At 32.3% G+C, this 20,389-nt stretch overlaps 1 protein-coding gene across 1 annotated transcript in view; it reads right to left on the minus strand.

Moving 5' to 3' along the window:
- The window catches only part of LOC127703762 (protocadherin Fat 3-like), a 50,092-nt gene that overhangs the window by 13,567 nt on the left and 16,136 nt on the right, over positions 1-20,389 (minus strand). Inside the window, exons 7-13 of the mRNA XM_052207842.1 lie at positions 16,718-17,264; positions 14,157-14,328; positions 13,675-13,784; positions 11,900-12,049; positions 6,688-6,787; positions 5,396-5,689; positions 3,175-3,326 (exon numbers count right to left, since the gene is read on the minus strand). Coding sequence (XP_052063802.1) covers positions 3,175-3,326; positions 5,396-5,689; positions 6,688-6,787; positions 11,900-12,049; positions 13,675-13,784; positions 14,157-14,328; positions 16,718-17,264 — 1,525 coding nt within the window. The remainder of the gene's footprint in view (positions 1-3,174; positions 3,327-5,395; positions 5,690-6,687; positions 6,788-11,899; positions 12,050-13,674; positions 13,785-14,156; positions 14,329-16,717; positions 17,265-20,389) is intronic.

The following is a 20,389-nucleotide window of genomic DNA, read 5'->3' on the forward strand; positions in this document are numbered from 1 at the left end:
TGGTCTGAAGATTACTTGACACATAGATCTAAACCTGTTTAACACTTTCACCTATGTCAGTGTTGTCCTACTTTGTAAAGAATCACTCTGATTCAAACAAAAAATTCTCTGAAACTGACATTATCAAGATGCTTGAATTCTTGATTGACAACATATTTGTTACGTTTGGAGGACGTGTATTTCAACAGACTGTCGGAATTCCTATGTGAACCAATTGTGTCCCTCTTCTTGCCGACTTGTTTCTTTATTATTATGAGGCTGACTTCATACAGGAACTTCTTAGGAAGAAAGATAAGAAGTTAGCAATATCCTTAAACTCTACGTTCCGCTATATAGATGATGTTCTCTCACTAAATAATACAAAATTTGGTGACTATGTTGAACGAATCTATCCCATCGAACTAGAGATAAAGGATACTACAGACACAGTTAAGTCTGCCTCATATCTTGACTTACATCTAGAAATTGTCAATGAGGGTCGGTTGAAAACAAAACTTTACGACAAAAGAGATGATTTCAGCTTCCCAATTTTGAACTTTCCATTCTCTATGTAGCAACATTCCAGCAGCGCCTGCATACGGAGTATGTATCTCCCAATTGATACGATATTCCCGGGCTTGTGTTTCCTATCATGATTTCCTTGATAGAGGATTGCTGCTCACAAGGAAGCTATTAAACCAATAGTTCCAATTGGTGAAGTTGAAGTCATCCCTTCGTAAATTTTACGGACGCCATCACGAGTTGGTTGACCGTTATGGAATAACCGTTTAACAGATGATATCGGATATGTTCCAATTGTCGTAACTACAATACCCTCCCTATTCACGAATGTGACTTGCAGAATTAGACTATTTACAGGATTTGTAATAACATAAGCAACACGACGCGTGCCACATGTGGAGCAGGATCTGCTTACCCTTCCGGAGCACCTGAGATCACCCCCAGTTTTTGGTGGGGTTCGTGTTGCTCAGTCTTTGGTTTTCTATGTTGTGTCATCTGTACTATTATTTGTCTGTTTGTCTTTTTATTTTGGGCCATGGTGTTGTCAGTTTGTTTTCGATCTATGAGTTTGACTGTCCCTCTGGTATCTTTCGTCCCTCTTTTTTTTTGTACTTACTGCTTTAGTTTTTGAGAAGAAAGCAAAAAACTTCATTTGACCCCTATGTCCTATTTTTAGAAACTGCCGCCATGCTTTTGAATGGATCAAATCTTGGAATACAATCAATAAACTAGATACCCTAAGGAACATTCAATTAAAGTTTTTAAGTATATGGCCAAGTAGTTTCAGAGAAGAAGATTTTTGAAAAAGTAATTATACTTTCACAAAAAATGTAAAAAAAAACGTTTCAAGGGCAATAACTCCTTAAGGAGTCAATTGACTATTTTGATAATTTGACTTATTTGTAGATTCTTCTTATCTGAACATTTTTGCCATTTACACTTTCTCTCTATCTATTATAATATTAAAGAAATAACCAAAAACAGTTAAATTTCATAAAAATAAACTACTTCGGACAGTAACCCTACAATGGGTGGTCCAATTGGTCTGAAAATTTCATAGCAGATAGATCTTGACTTATTCATCACTTTAACTCCTGTCACTTTCGCTCTAACTACTAGTTTTTGAGTTAAAAGCCAAAAACTGCATTTGACCCTATGTTCTATTTTTAGCCATGGCGGCCATGTTTGTTAATGGATCAAAACGTCGGATACAATTTATAAACCAGTTACCCTAAGGAACATTCAGTTAAAGTTTAGAAGTATTAGGCCCAGTAGTTTCAGAGGAGAAGATTTTTAAATGTTAGCAAACATGATGAACAAATTGTTTAAAATTGTCTTTAAAGGGCAATTACTTCTTAAGAGATCAATTGACAATTTTGGTCATATTTAAATTTTTTGTAGATCTTACTTTGCTGAACATTTTTACTGTTTAAGGTTTATTTTTATCTTCAATAATATTCAAGATAATAACTAAAAACTGCTAAATTTCCTAAAAATTACTAATTTAGTGGCAGCAACCCAACAATGGGTTGTTCAGTTCGTCTGAAAATTTCAGGGCTGATAGATCCTGACCTACTGACATTTTTACTCCGTAAGATTAGCTCTAAATATTTTAGTTTTTGAGATATAAGCCAAAAGCTGCGTTTTACCCCTATGTTCTATATTTAGCCATGGCGGCCATGTTTGTTGATGGATCATAACTTCAGATACAATTTATAAATTAGATAACCTAAGGAACATTCAGTTAAAGCTTGAAGGTATTTTCTAGTAGGCCTAGTAGTTTCAGAGGAGAAGATTCTTGAAATAATTTACGACGACGACGACAACAGACGACGGACGACGACGGACGCCAAGTGATGGCATAATCTCACAATGGGCCCTTCGGGCCCGGTGAGTTAAAGATGTGAAAATTAATATAGTTGACCTCAAATGGATATCATTTTCATTGCTTTTGTCAAAATGAGATACGATCCAAGGCCTTATCTAATAGTATCTGTTATCAATATTGAAATCTTTGAATTAGACGTCTTGTAGCAAAATATCATTTTGGTAAGGGTTGTTTCATTTCTAATTACTAATGACAATACATCAAAGTAAGACTTTTTGTCAGAGTTTGTAGTTTTGTTTTTAATATATCAAGTTTCAATTCATAAGGAATAATGTAAGATAACAATAAAATAAAATTTGTTATTACTTATATCTGAAATATTTATGGCTGATAGACATTTAAGCAATATTCCACAGCGCCTGCATATTGAATATATATCTCCCAGTTGATACGATATTTCAGAGCTTGCGTTTCCTATCATGATTTCCTTGACAGAGGGTTGCTGCTTACAAGGAAGATATTAAACCAAGTGTTTAAAATGGTGAAGTTGATAGCAAGCTTCCTCTGTGTATGTCATACTATGCGCCACTTTCATCTCTTTAGATCTTTAAAATGGCATGCATAAAAACGTTCTGTCATATTCAGTCCACAGCAACATACAGCAGGCAACAATCATTTAGCAAACACTTTTATCTCTTATTATCATGGTTTTACTGACCCATCTTATGAATACCACTTTTCGATCGCATTAACAATTTCTTATATTGTTTTGGAAAAACAATGAATATTTTTTTAATCTACCAATAACATTCAATGCATAAACTAAATAAGAAGTAAACATATACCTGTGCTCTAGTTGATCTTTGAGGTGAACCTTTGTCAGAAACAATAACACTGAGCATAATGTCGTCTTTCTGAACACTCTGAAGTACAGTATTTACGGTAATTTTACCTGTGTAAGCATCAATTGCAAACCTTGAACTATGTTCAGATGATTCTGTGAATTAAACACGAATCTTAAAGTGAAGGCACACAATATCATGTATTTAGTATTTGTATCTTATAAGATTATATTTGACTTTAAAACTCAACCTTTTTTCAGATTAAGATTACTTAAAAGTAGCGGCATCTCAATTTCTATATATATAGTAGTTCGCTTTGTCAATCTGACATTGTTAAAAGCTTCTGTACGTTTCCGGTATTGGCATTGACTACTATACATCACTTTGGTATCATAAAATGGTAGTTCATGCAAAACTATATAAACTATCAAGGTATTTACAAGAACATAGTTTTGTGAACTTAAAATATATAGCGTCTATGCGGAGAACTTGCCTAACCTTGAAAAATTCAGTCGACAGTGAATTTACATTGATGGATCCTTATTTGTACATCGACTTCATGCTGACTATGCATTTAATCTTCTGGCAAAGTCACGTATTTTGTTTTTTTCAAAACGGACCTTGTCCAAGTGATCATGACGTATGCGTAGGGAAAGTATGGAAATAACACGTAAATGAAAACAGTACACATTAGCTTTTAAAGGTATCGTATCTATTTTGATTATCCCGTGCCAAGAATAATTGTTGGTCGTATGTCCCATTAAATAAAAGAAAAAGGGTAGATTTTAAGTTTTTGATTTTTTTTTTGACAGCCTACTTGTGATGGTTTCATACTTTTAATATTTATGTGCTTGCAGATGTTGCATTCAATATGAATTGTATCTATTCAAAGTGACTATGAACAGGTTGATTAAATGCTTTGAAGAAAAAAAACAACACTTCGAAACAGCATTCCATGCCCACCTCATTCCAGCTATTAATAAAAACTCATATTTGGTCGCACCAGTTAAAGTTAAAGAACTTTAGTTGAACAATGACAAATATGTCATTTTAAACATGTGCATTACTGCTGAAATAAGTACGATATTTGTAAATAAAATGAAAGTAGATCATATCATTCTATCTATTAGAGCCAGTTCAATTATTCTGAAAATATCAAAAAGCTTAGATTAACGGAAAATTGTAGCAAGTACCAATGAACTAGGTTTCAATCACATACATTATAAAAACTGTATTATCAAAACTTCGTTTGATAGTTATGGAAAGACTTTTATACTTTTTAATACATAAATTTGAAAGAATGAGGTGATTTGTATATGTCGACTGCACAACTAACTAACGACACACACACAAATGACAACCATATTATTAGAAATGTTGACTCCTAAACCTACAGAGAAGTAGTTGGTTTGAAGATTACGCCAATATGCCATATCGATAATGGTTTCACGACACAAACAATCAATTAACTAATTTTTTGAAATTTTGAAGAAAAAAAATGTACGTATTTTTCAACTGCCATTCTTTTTTCTCCATTTGAAAAAATAAATAAAGATACAGGCATACCAAATTTATTCTTAAGCTATCAATAAAGAACACGAACAGATATATAAGTGCTTTCTACATCTTTTTATAGTATTTTATTTGTTTGTCATATTTAATGGATGTTCATACTTATCAATAATACCTTTTCATAATATCTGTAATCCAAGAATTCAAATATAGAAAATATTCAATAAGTTACAACACAACATATTAATTCGCAAATGCGTGTAGCGCACGAGTTATTTATACGTTGTTCGGCCATGAGTTGAATATTTTTTTATATTTGAATTCTTGGATTAGTTATGATTTTTATTTCACTGATTTTATTGGAAATAAAGTAGGAAGTGCAAGGAACTACATCTTTTTCTATGCCTTCTAAATATGTTGTGATGCAACGTTGTCGACAATGTTATGACAACACATACTGTTGTTTAACCTTAGAGGCGTTAAATTATCGGATTCATTTCAGATGTGAAATTGTCGGTTTTAAAAAGTATATAGCTTTTGACATAAGAAACATCAAAAGTGATAAGCTAAGGTGCACTTGAACATGTGTGTAATCAGATTTATTTTTCAAAGACGTTAGTTAACAAAGAAAAATATAATCATTTAACGGATACCATGAGACTTTAAAAAGGTATGAAAAGTTGTATTCAGCTCAACAGAAATAGATACTTACCTATCCTATAAACCAACATTGCGTTTACACCTGAATCGATGTCTGTAGCAGGTATTTTGTCAACAATAATGGTTCCGGGCTCAGCATCACGTGATACATTTATGGTGATGCCAGGGTTAGATAGTACAGGTGAATTATCATTAACATCAGTTATACTAATGTTCAGAGTGGCTGTAGACGACAGTTTAGGTACACCTTTGTCCGACGCAATGAGAGTACATTCATTTTGTACAACACCTTTATCATAATCCAGTGTAATGTTTGGCTTGACCTTTAAAAACATCTCAGTGTTTACTGGAAAGAAATGACAAAAAATATGAATAACACAGACCGGTTATAAAAAAAGTTTTAAATAAAGCCATGCAAATATGTATGTTAAAAAAAACTAGCAATAGCTGCTTCCTAGCATAAGGTGACTTTATATATACATGTATGTATTGATAAGTCTCTCCGAATAATCGTAGTCACAAATCAGTGATCTTTGTTCCTCCTTATATTATAGCTCATTGTAAGCTTTTTATACGAGTATCACAATGATGGATGAACTACTTACTGGAGCAAATAACTTCCATCTAATTTGATGTAATTTGTTTTAAGAAATCGTGCTTTCAATGATATATTTGTTAACATTTGTCGTTTAATCTTCTGCTTAACATTATTGTCGTTTGTCTATATATGAAGTATAGTTTTTGAGTACCTTCCTCGGTAGCTTAAAACATTTCAACAAGGTAATTTTCTACATTTACCTTTTCAGGTATCTAATGGTAAAGTTTTTGGAAGTCAGTCGTTAAAAAAGGCAGAAAAAACAGAACAACCCTGGTTATCAGATTCGTTGTATCATGTGTGTCATCCGTGTATCTCGCAAGAATCCTTAAAAAATGTCGTACATTTTTGTTTTCTTTTGACAATAATAACATTTTGTGTCTACACCTCTGAAAACAGTTAAAAGCTAGGAACACTTCATAATCTGTTTTAAATGCAAATTTTAGGAAAGGGAAAGAACGTTTATATAATTTTAGTGAAAACTTGAATTGTGAACTGGGACATTTTGCCCTGTCAAATTTAATCGTTGATATTTATTTTTAAACGCAGAAATTGATCTAAAATACACTTTGTTTCTTCAAAATAATACTTTACTACAATTTTGAGTTAAAATCAAACATCAAATTAGAATTTCAGAAATTTTAATATCGAGTTTTGAATTTTGAATCCTTATATGTCGGGAAATTACCATGAAATAGGTTTGCACAACATTTCTCTTATTACTACCCTTTTCATGATAATAGACAAACCTATATTAACAGTAAACCAACAATCATCATTGACTACAGTCAATTCTATGTCGTTGTTCTCTCTGCTATCTTTATCGTGCACCTGACCAAATGATGGAAGCTGTATAAAGTAAACAAATCATTTAAAATGTTATTTTTCTGTCGCTCATAAATAAATAAATAGGTAGAAGAAAACTGACAACACGCAAAACATCAAATTTAGTTAAAAGTTTAAACTTCGATTTACTATTAAAGAAACATATTTCAAATTATTAAAAATTGATCAAGAGGTGGGTGGTTGAATTCGGAAAAAGCAACCCAACAACACAAATAATCGCAATATATCTTTGGTAAACATACAGTTGTATTAATAAAAAAATCGTTAACGGTACTAATTTTACTGTACCCAATTTACAATTCGACACCAAGGCCAAAATATTTCAAATATAAAACCTAAAACAAAACGTTGAAAGCTGATATATCCAAGATAGGACAAAATTTAGCTAAACTCGGACAAGAAATGAGGTGAATATACAATATGTCAACCTCTTAATGTTAATCAATCTAATAAAGACAATTAAAGATAAACAATCGATATACAAATTTTAAAATGAAAAATAAGTAAGATACAGTTTAAAGACACACTGAAGATGTTCTTTCCTGACTGGGAACAGACACATAACCATTGACCGGTTTAACTAAGGTGTATATGTCTCACCCTCCGTAATCCGGTTCATTTAATTGACCGACGTTTGCTTAACGTACAGTGCCAAATATTCAATGCACATTCAGAACTCTGCACAAACGGACTTACTACAAAAGGTATATACAACAAACCCCAATTAATATATATATATACAAGAAAAGTATCATACACTATCGGTATAAAGTAAAATCACAAAAATACTGAACTCCGAGGAAAATTCAAAAAGGAAAGTCCCCAATCAAATGGCAAAATCAAAAGTTCAAACACATCAAACGAATGGATAACAACTGTCATATTCCTGACTTGGTACAGGCATTTTCTTATGTAGAAAATGGTGGATTGAACCTGGTTTTATAGCTAACTGTACCTCTCACTTGTATGACAGTCGCATCAAATTCCATTATATTGACAACGATGCGTGAACAAAACAAACAGACACAATAGGTAAAAATGTCAAAACTAGGGGTACAGCAGTCAACATTGTGTTATCATCTTAATCACTATAAAAACAAATAATTGTAACGAAGAAGCACAAAAAGGCATATATCAAATTTAACATCCCCATTTTGCTTATTTCATACGATTTTATTTCTCTATGTAAAATCCACCCATAAAGGGTGGAAGGTTTTAAGTACTGGCGTAAAATCGCGCGTTTGAAATTCGCACAGGTAGGCATAAAATAATTGTGTCGTTCAAAGTATGACGGGATACATAAAAACAGAGTCACGTAAAATGGATATCACAAAAACAGTCTTAACAGTAAAAGTAATATTAATAAATAAAATAATTGTGTGGTTCAAAGTATGACGGGATACATAAGTACAGAGTCACGTCAAATGTATATCACAAAAAACAGACTTCACAGTAAAAGTAATATTAATAAATAAAATAATTTTGTCGTTCAAAGTATGACAAATAGATAGACAACAAAATCAGAAGCATCAAAAAGACGGTAATAAATTATACACTATCGTAAAATGCTCGCAAGTACGGAAATCAGTCTCAAATTATTTAACCTGTTGTTATGAAATCCAACCGTCCTACAATCTGATATCAGTAGCTGTACTTTAGATTTTTTCATACAGTGACATCAAAAACTCGACATGAATGTTTGCAATTACCTAACCATATAGATGTTCCATACAGAAAAATCAAACACACCATTTAACTGGCTTCAAACTATGAATTAGAGAACATATGTCTTTAGATTAATGTAAAACTTTGATACCAAAAATACAAAAAAAGTCAATTTAACAGTTGTTGGTGTGCATAAGCGAAAAAAACTAAAAACTATATAAATAAAAAGTATAAAATTTATCTGTATTGTGATTTCAATACTCAGCACCAAATATAAACATATTTTGAGCATATTTATTTTCCCGAGATATTGTGCATTTAAATAGATATGAGAATTCCTGTTTCCAGATATAAGTATGATAATAAAACAATCAGAGCGACAATAAAATTATATTAATATGAAATATGTGTTTACTACATTGCCATTCTTCGGTCGATTCGAAAGTTTTAAGTAAGTTCACAAGAAAGTGTTCACAGAAAGAAGTGCCATTCAAACAGGAGAACATTATTCTAGCTCTCTGTTGACTTAACACTATAATAATTTGTCCTGCAAAGAATTGATCAATGCAATTAATGTTTACTTGATATTCCTAAGTTTTGAAATAATTTGTAGCGCCAGTTGAATTATACGCTAATTAGATTTAATAGAGCTCATTATATCACATTTGTGCGTCACTGGTATGAACTGCAGTTAATAGTATACTAAAATATAAACGTTAATCAAGGAACCGAATATATTCTAAACATACAAAGGAAAAAACACAAATCTAAAACAGCCGTACGTTAACTTCAATAGTTTGCATCCTTCGTACTCTCGATATTTTAAAATTTTCCAATTAAGGTCTTTCTACGTCAACTCCGACAAATATATGCCACATTGGTCTACCGATGTTCAAATTTAATAAATCGATGACCGGGTGCGTCGACAGGGAAAGCCTCTCCTGCTATGCATGCAACACCCGCCATTCGAATATAAACGAGAAAACTTTTTTTCCTCCTATTTGTATTCTTCTAATAATGATAAAGTTTTGTTGCTATACGCGTCTGCAGTTCTGTTCTGTACTCATTTCAATGCGCGTAATATTTTGTTTTAATAATAAAAGCCTTTGCAACAATGATATTGTAATATTATCTCTAACCTGTCACAAAAAGGCATTTATTGAAGTAGTATTATGATTTATTGAGGAAGTATGATTCAATATTTTATACAATAATGATGCATAAAATAATAAATCACATACAGCCTTATTGATAAGTTTAAAGTTGAAATTTACTTTTCCGTTTTAAAAAATGTATTGTTAAATGTTACATATGTAAGTTGTGTTGTTAACTGCATATGAAATTTAGTTTAACTGCATGTGGTATATCAGAACGCAACCATGTTCTATTGAGGGTGCTGACACGAAGACAAAGCTTTAATAGAACTGAAATGATCATTCAACAAATGAGTACTTTATCGCACTGTCAATCCTAATTCAACCTATCACTATAATTATAAATTCTTTTCAGATATCATGACTATGAAGCTATGACAATCATTTTCAAATTGAACCTTCAAAATCGTTTGAAGAGATTTCAAAAACAACATTGGGTGATTTCAGATGCTTTATAAAGGTGCGCAAATCTTTCTTCCAATATGTTACCGGTCTTGATGTTCATGGTAAGTACACATGCAGTGGTAAGTCTTGTTCGGTGATGCCACAATTGATCTAGATGACACAAGAGAGACTACGACGATTGGAACATATTCGTGGTCAGCTGTGACACAGATATTCCCTAACGATCAACCAACTCATAATGTCGCCCTAAAACTTTCGAAGGGATGATTTCAATGTTACCACTAGGAACACTTTGTTCAAAAGCTTCAGTGAAAGCAGCAACCATATTTTTTAGGAAATCATGATAGGGTACTCCAAATTCAGGCTCTGCTTGTATTTTGCTACACAGAAATGGAAAGTTCACAATTGGAAAGATAACATTATTTCTTTGATCGTAATTTTGTTTTTAGCCGACTCTCATTATCGATTTCTAGATGCAAGTCAATGTATGAGGCAGACTTACTTGTGGAATCCTTTATTTCAAGTTCGATCGGACAAATAAGTTTAACATCATAACAAAACGTTTATTTTCTAGTGCAAAGACATCATCAAGATCAAATTGGCGGTACGCGAAGGATAATGCCAGATTATCTTCATTCTTCCTGATAAGCTCCTGTATGAAGTCTGTCTCATATGAATTTTAAAAAAAGACAAGAAGAGGAGCACATTTGGTTCCAATATGAATACCGATTTCTGTTGAAAAAATACTCTCTCCTCAGAGAATTTTTGTGTGTTTTTGCAGTATGATTTACCTCTTTGTATTTATATCTACATTTGTCATTTGTTTTTTTAAACAAGAACTAATTCCTTCAGTCGTCTTTTAGTTCAGAATATGGAAAACCATTATTATAACTGAAATGTGTTATACTACATGTACTGCAAGAAGATAGAGACTTAGATTGTATGTATTCTAAGAGAGCTTTGAAATTTTTCAGTATCCACAATTGATTCACACTGCCCCTATGTAAATAATTTCATTGCTTGTAGATAAGATATATCTTAATACTTTGGAAATGTTTCATGAAGCATTAGGCAGACCCAGCAACATAACGTTGTTTGTAAGGACACCTATGTAATTTTTTTCTAGTGCACTGAAGCAAGACCCAGTTCTTCATTTTTGGTTGAAATTCTAAAGGAACATAGAACAGACCTATGATTCTTCTGGATTGCCTTTTTGGTAATGGTAATATCAATGTGTAAATGATTATTGGAAACAGATAGTAATATTAACCCTTGTGGATAGTCGTATCATGGGCAATCTAGTGTGATATAGTATATAGATATAAACATGTATTTACGTCTCAGTGGTGTTTTTGTAAATCAAAATGAGTGGTACAAAAACCGATTTGTTTATTTATAAAGGTCATTATTTCATTGTAATCAACACATTGTCGATATAACTGTAATATTTGCCACTGGATATATAACATAATTATATAGTCGATGAAATATCGACTCGCAAATCATAAATAAAAACTGTCTGCTGATATGCCATAGAATTACTGCGTTGTCTTTATTCCCATCCGGACGATCCCACTAAAATAAAAATCCAGTATCAGCCGTTTTAGTAAGTTTTCATCTTCATTCAATATCGCGTTACTTCCTTTAGAAATATTTCAATGAGAGAACACTTCTTAAGAAATGACTATGGAAATATCCAAAGAGCAAAAGGAGCGGTGGAATGAAGATGAACAATACTATAAGACTCTCCATTCCTGAAAAATACTGGAGCGTTTTATCAGAAGGTTGTATTGAACTTTATATTTCGAAAAACAGAATAATTGCTTTTAAAAAATGTCCATTGACTGATTTAATTAAGCAGAAATTATCTTACTAACTAATTAATACTTACATGATTGTTGATGTTCGTATCCTCAGGTATTTTAACTGTATACTTATTACTGGTAGATCCAATAAACTCAGGTTTGTTGTCATTATAATCTTCTATAATGATAACAACGGAAGCATTGGACCACATCATCACCTTGTTTGGGTTATAAGCCTAGAAATACACATTATAAACCTAATAATATGTTTCCCTTGGACACCATGCCCAGCTCGCGCCATCACTTGTTCATGTTCAGTTAACAGTGAAGACTGTGACTGAATCCAAATTCGGCCTACGTTTTTCAAAGTTCAAATATTGCTGAAGATGTTAACTAAGATTCAATTTGATGTGACGATACAATCATTGTAGTAAACTGCATCATGTACATTGGCCGAAAGCTTCAACCTGACATGGGGCCGGGACGATTGGAAGAATGTCAATTACTGTAGTAGTATAGTAGGCAAAAGTATTGAAAAAATATAAGCAAGGTTTGGTCTTATGTTTCAGCAGACCTGCATACGACACTTTTCTGATAATATGAAACAAGCATATTGTATTTTTGATAAAGTTTTTCATCCTTTGGTGATTCGCCTTTTTACAAAGGAATTTAGCCGAATTGTATTCATATGATCATGTAGTACACAATATTAGTTAAAGTTTTTCAAATATCAATGATGATACTGAACAGCAAAAATGACAACAATCCAACATACTCCATTAAAAGTCCAATTCATTTCATGAAGCAATGGCTCCATTTAACATTCGGTAGTCACCTTATAAGAAATAATCAATAAACGACCATAATTTTTGAAAAAAAAACGGTGAATACTAAAATTACGAAAATCGAACTTCACTTGCTGGTTCAAAATATTAAGTTTATGTATTCTTAAACCGTTTCGTGTAGTGGTTTGTGTAATAAAAACCCGGTAGCTACAAACTCTTGAATGCTCCAACGATCAAGGACCATAACACAGTAACTGTAAAAAGAAATATAATGTAGATCGAATTTCAACTTTGTTAAGTGATCCAAAACACATCATGAAAAAACTCCGTTTTATGAAGTTCTTTACGTTCAAATTAGAAACAATATTGAGAAGGACGAAGAACGCACAGATGGACGGGCATGTGTGTCACCATCTACCTTCCTTTTCGGTATTGCTTTATAAATAGATTAGGAGTATCAACACAAAATTATAATTTAATATTCAAGTTTATTTTGAAAAAGTTATTTGTATTATTCCTTTTTAATAAAAACAAATTTTTTGATTATTTGCCTTCAACTACTGAAAATATTATTACAACATATTTTTATTTGCGTTATTCAATTCCGAAAAATTAATATTTTTTCATTTTATTCTTTTCAGTCTGTCCACATTCACAACAACATATGGCGTGCGTTTGTGTAATGAAAAGTTTAAATATTGTAGCAGTTACAAAAACTGATATCTAATGAATTGAAAACTACAAATTAAAGTGATTCCAAATATTTTCTAAGGTATCCCGACTGGCTAGATGGTACATTAATCGCAATGTAAAATCAACTTTTTGTTAAAGAGTTGGAAGATTAAATTTCAGTGAATCAAAAAACTGATTTATGTTGGAGGGATTTATTTAGAATTATAACCCTTTCAGGGAAAAAACGATATGCAGGGTATTAACTTTTACAATAAGCTTCATCCATACAAATGAAGCCAAAGCTTCATTTTCGTCTATCAAAAACACCAAAGCTCACCATGAAAGAAAAAATAAACGATTTTATCAGGCATTTGATTTATCTATTAAGAAATAAGTAAAGTTACCTTGACATCGAAAGTACAAGTATGTTGTACCTCATAATCCACTTCTATCCGCAATTGTATCGATGCTTTTCCGTCTCCTTCGTTATTAAGAGAAAAGGCATCTTGGCAACCTGAAAATATTTTATAACATGTATTTATTTCTTAAAAATCGAAGTGGTTTCAAACCTGTTAACAATTTCATGATATATGGAGAACAAATATAAATCAGACCCGATTGGGTCCTGATGTTTTGTTTAACCGATTCGATGTTATTTTAAAAAATATCATTGGCTTTGTTAAGTTAAGCATTAATAAAACGGTTGATCCCTGATCTTTGTCTAGTTAAAAGATTAAGTTTTAACTGCGCACAATTATAATGATAATTAGTCAATGATTATTTTGTGTGTTTAATTTTGACACTTCCATTTCAGGCACCAAAAATATCAAAATATGACTTCAACCAAATTGCAACGATTAACGGTATTACAACTTTTACTACATACTCTCTCCGGATAATGTGAATTCAATATCAGCGTTTTTCTCAATGTCGGCATCGGCTGCAGTTATTTGAGACACGACAGTTCCTTCTTGTTTATTTTCGTTCATTCTGAAATAATAGGCCTTTGAGGCGAATAATGGTGCGTTATCATTTTCGTCGAGAACCCAGACTCTTACCTAGTTATAAAAGAAATAAATATAAAACAGTGAATTGCATAAAATATACAAAGACACTTTCAATGTTTAAGTTAATTAACAAAAACTTAACGTTATACAAGTATACAAGTGAGGAAAATTGATGATAAAAACCGTAAACATATGATACAGATTCCAATTTGCAAAATGATTACTACAAATATGTCGTTTCCTGAATGCAACAGTACATTTTGTGAGAAATATTGTTGTGACTTAACGAGAGTTTAATTAAAAGTTGTATCACGTCTCCAGCTTTAATGGTCATATCAATTCATCTTATTTTCTGTATATTTGTTTTAGCATTTCACAAGATACCGTCTTGCTATACTGTTTGTGACATTGCTGTATGAAATTTACTACGAAGTATAGCAACTGATATACAGTTCAGGACGGTCTCATCTTGTATCATAAGGTTAAATGTTCTGCTCTTGTTTTCAGTAACTGTAAGAATTCTTTTATATGGTACGATTTGTCATTTATTTTATTTATTTGTTATCCATTATACCGCTTGTATAGAATTAAGCGATTTTATTGTATGCTCCTTAATGAGCGTTTGATTTATCTACTGATCGAGATTAAAAGAGGAAGGGAACTATAAACAAAAATAAGATATCCAGCAACGTTTTCATAGTAACTCGTCAGTAGTTACCGAATAGCATTTCTTTAAGTTTTTAGTTATATGAAGAATTGGCTGTTACAGATTTATCCTTGATTGTTTCTATAACAATAATATCGACCTTAATTATACAGATAAGATGTTCAAAAATTCAGTGTGGTATATTATATCAGGTAACATATATAAATGTCCATAATGTCGGTTCTATCGGATGTCCTGCTAGAACAAACAGGATTAAACAAGAATGTGTCCATAGTACACGGATGCCCCACTCCCACTATCATTTTCTATGTTCAGTGGACCGTAAAATTGGGGTCAAAACTCTAATTTGGCATTAAAATTAGAAAGATCATATCATAGGGAATATGTGTACTAAGTTTCAAGTTGATTGGACTTCAACTTCAGCAAAAACTACCTTGACCAAAAACGTTAACCTAACTTGACTAAAAACCTGAAGCGGGACAAACGGACGAACGGACACACAGACCGAAAAACATAATGCCCCTCTACTATCGTAGTTGGGGCATAAAAAAGAGAATTTAAATCGTTGCATGTGTTAGTCACAGATTCTATTCCTCAGTTGTTAATCCTTGAAAATTTGAAGACCTAACAATGAAACATATTCCTTGGTAGGAATAGATGCGATGTGAATACCAACTTCAACATGGTCAAAGATACCACGGTTATAGTTTGGTATGCAAGATGGGCGCTAATATAAATAAGAAAATGTGGTATGATTGCCAATGAGACAACTCTTCATCCAAGTCACAATGTATAAAAAGTAAACAATTATAGGTCAAAGTACGGCCTTCAACACGGAGCCTTGGTTAAGTCATCATTAGACTAATCAGTGACGTTCGAATCTAAATAGTTTGAAAGCTAAAACCAAAACAAATTATTGTTATAGTTACATGTGGAGCAGGATCTGCTTACCCTTCCGGAGCACCTGAGATCACCCCCCAGTTTTTGGTGGGGTTCGTGTTGCTTAGACTTTAGTTTTCTATGATGTGTCATCTGTACTATTATTTGTCTGTTTGTCTTTTTATTTTGGCCATGGCGTTGTCAGTTAGTTTTCGATCTATGAGTTTGAATGTCCCTCTGGTATCTTTCGTCCCTCTTTTACATTTGATTCATCAATATGTCTGAATATCCTATGGTGAAAGGATTTTACTAATTTTTTTATTCATAAATTTAAAAGTATTTGCTTAAGTTAATTTCCATATAGGAACAAAAAAAGTGGCTTCCACACCCTGGAGGTTAACTCAAATACAAATAAAAAGGCGTGTTGGACTGGAATGTTATCAATTATGCTGTCGATCAAAAGCTACTGAATTTAAATTATTTATTTCAGTATGTCAGTAATTGGTACCAGTTATTGTACCTTTTGTCCTCCGCTGCAACGCGGTACGGTGGATCCGACACAGAATTGTTGTTTATTTGTACATCCATCCATACAATGTAGTAAGGATTCACTTGTAATGCTGTTCTTTCACATACAAAGCGTAGTTTTTTCGGTATTCTTCAACAAGAAACATTGTAAAAAAACGACGAGATTGACTTTTTTCTGAGAAAGAAAAATTTGGAAAATGATGATTTTATTTGATATAGTGCCAGAATGACTTCATTCGAGAAATAATTTTTGGTTCAATTGAAAACATATTAGTATGTTTTGGATGCTCGACAATCGGGGTTTGTTCATGTGATTTCGCAAATGAGAATAAATCTACAACAGGAAAACTTATAACAAATACTTACTAAAGCTAGATCACTGTTGTCTGCATTATTTGTATGTCTCACACGAATAACAAATTCGTGGACTTCTTTCAGTTCTCTGTCAATGTCTTTGATTAAGATAACTTTCCCATCTAATTCATTTACAAAAAACGAAAGGTCCTCACTCTTATCAATAATTTCATATTTTAAAGATTGATTGTCTGGATTATCTACGTATTTTGATACGGATTTTAAGGGCAAATTGTGTGCACTGTTCTCCACAACTGTCATATTTATTTCTTGCTGAATAAATTTAAGAGACTGTTCTTGGGAATGTTTTTGCACTCTGACTGTCATGGAAGCTGTGTTAGTCAAACTTGGAATACCATAATCTGTAATTTTTATAGTTAAGCTGTAATCACCGTCATCTGGATTTGCCAATCTTTCTGTACGTAATATTCCACCATTTTGGTCAATTTTAAGGAAATTTGCTGCTGTACCACCTATTTCAAAATGGATTTTTGCATTATTTCCTGAATCCAAGTCAATGACCTTAATCACTTCAACAACTCGTTCTTCGTTGAAATATCTATGAAAAAGAGTAATTTGTTAATGCAATATTAACGTATTGAAAAATACTTATTTATTACAGCATTGGAATATAAACTAGTATAAAGTCCAGTTAAACACCAAACAAAAAATGGACTCAAACATAACAAATCGCATGAACTTTTAATTTTTGAGTATTCTGTCGTGTTGACACGGCTAAGCATGTTAAACAAAACATGCATGTCCATTTATACTATTCCGACGAAATATCAAGTAGTATATGTAAATAAATCATTATAGATAACAAGTTTATATCTAAGTAAGAATGCAGGCACTTTTCATCCACATGAGACTCGCCAGTGTCGCTAAAACCAAAAACATCTAATAAACCAAATCAACATTAAAGTTGTAATGCAACGAAAACTATTGAGGTTCAAAACGTTTATGTATGGCCTTGAATTCGAAAAACATTGTAAGCATTTCGAACGATTGTTACATGTTATGAACACTACAATTACAGAAAACGACCGATGGATTTTTTAATATCTTTATATTAATCCATAATTTGCATTTTTCTTCAAAAGTTGGAATCGATTGAATTTGATCTTTATCTGTTTGCTTCGTTTATTGACTCATTTCGCTTTAATACACATAATAAAAAATTAAACTCTCCGTATCATTTTTTACTATGAAAAAAATAGCTATAAAACTTGCATTTAATTTATTGAACTTATGTATTAACACGTTTTTACTTTACGGAAGAGTAAGTGCCATATGCAAACAAAACTTACCTGATAGTAATCGAAGGTTTAAGATCAACAAATTGTGGAACGTTGTCGTTGATATCTTTTACGTTGACAACAACTATCTGTTTAGATGACATTGCAGGTATACCATTGTCTTGAGCTTCAACAATTATTTCATAAGAAAATTCTCGTTCATAGTCTAGAGGAACTTTACAAGTGAGGTTACCAGACTGTTTGTCTACCGTAAATTTATCGATTTCGCTTAAGTTGTACACAAAAAAAAACAACAATGTTTTAAATCAATTTAAATAACATAGTTGAAAATGAAGTCAACATTATATAAATTTCGTGCGCCCGAAGCACCTATATAGATTTATCTTCACCAGGAACCTTCATACATAAAGAGTTGAACGCCAGGGATGTATAAATCATGAAAGTTCAAAATGAAATAAATCCTATTTTTGCTTTTGTTTTAATTTCTCGAAGTAGCATTTGCAAAGTAATGCATTTATCTATTCTTAATTACAATAAATATTAACAACTAATGGACATATTGAAACATACATTATAGTGATACATCATGTGAGTTTATATCATTCATTTTCAGAATACGTTTCATAGATATTAGAATAAATAAATGTTTTGCAAGTCAATGCAACTATTCAATACATACCCAAGGTTGCATTGTTAATAAAAACTTTTGAAATCAAAGTACATAGCATCATAGACAGAAATAATTGTTTACAAAACTAAAAATGTATATCTTTATATACTCAGTGGTAATCTGTTCATTTTACGGCGGTAAGTAAACTTATATCTATATCTTTAACCGGAACATTAATACCAAAATTTATGATAAAAAAGATGATTTTTCATTTCTTATTGTTAATGATCCTTTTTTAGATGGTGACGTTCTCTTGTCACCATCTTATGGTGTTTGTATATCTCAACTTGTTCGATTCGCTCGTGTATGTAACAACGTATTTGATTTTAACGAAAAAATCTCTGTATTACTGAAAAATTATTACACCAGGGTTTTCGATATCACAAACTAGTCAAAACATTTACCAAATTTTATCATCGGTACAAGGACATTATTCGTAAATAAAAAAAAACATGCAGACATCTCATACGTTCCGGTATTCTACATCCAATCTTTAATGGTAATATTCTTTACAAAGCACAAAAAATGTCGGCATTCACCTCAAAAGCTAACCAAACCTTTAAACAGACTTATTGAGAAGGGATATAGTTACGATACTGTTGTCAGGTCATTGTAGATGGCATATTTTGGTATTAATATTGATTCACTCATAGGGTCTTTGAATCGGAAATAAACACATTTGTTCTAAAACAAGTTGTTGGCATGATACGGGTTATGTTCTTTTCATATGTTTTATGATGGTATGATACTAAACCCCTAACGGGAGGGATTGTGCTTGATTTTCATATGATGAAGACATAATCTTTCAATCAGTTTAATTGAAGTCTGGAGCATGCATGTCAGTAACTGCTATGAGTCCTTTGTTGATTAGTGTATCATTGTCATTTTGCTTAGTTTCTTTTGTTACCTATTCTGACATCGGACTCGGACTTCTTATAAACTGAGTTTTACTGTGCGTATTGCTGTGTGTTTGTTTATTCTACATTGGCTAGAGGTATAGGGGGAGGGTTGAGATCTCACAAAACATGTTTGGCCCCGCCGCATTTTTGCGCCTGTCCCAAGTCGGGAGCCTCTGGCCTTTGTTAGTCTTGTATGTTTTTTTTTAATTTTAGTTCATCTTTTGGAGTTTAGTATGACGTCAATTTTCACTGAACTAGTACACATTTTTATTTAGGGGCCAGCTGAAGCCCGCCTCCGAGTGCGGGATTTTCTCGCTGTGTTGAAGACCCATTGGTGGACTTGGGCTGTTTTCTGCTCTTTGGTCGGGTTGTTGTCTCTTTGACATATTCCCCATTTCCATTTTCAATTTTATTAAAATGCCTTCACAAAGCCTAAACACTCCTTTTATGAAAGCGTGAATGCGTTTTAACTCTTTTTTAAAAAAACAAAACAAAAGGATTTTCTATCCCAGGAATAGATTACCTATGCCGTATTTGGCAAAATCTTTCGGAATTTTTAGTTCCTAATGCTCTTCACCTTGTTACTCTATTTGGTCTTTTTAACTTTCGTTCTTGCGAACTTCACCAATGAGTCTTTTGTAGACGATACGCGCTTCTCTGGCGTGCAAAATTTTAAGCCTGGTATCTATGATGTGTATATGTGTGAGCTGACTGTGCGGTATGGGCTTTGCTCATTGTTGAAGGCCGTACGGTAACCTATAGTTGTCAATTTCTGTGTAATTTGGTCTCTTGTGGAGAGTTGTCTCATTGACAATCATACCACATCTTCTTTTTTATATTATTTATACTAGTCTCA

This window comes from Mytilus californianus, unplaced genomic scaffold (genome assembly GCF_021869535.1).
Source record: "Mytilus californianus isolate M0D057914Y unplaced genomic scaffold, xbMytCali1.0.p SCAF_50, whole genome shotgun sequence".
NCBI lineage: Eukaryota > Metazoa > Mollusca > Bivalvia > Mytilida > Mytilidae > Mytilus > Mytilus californianus.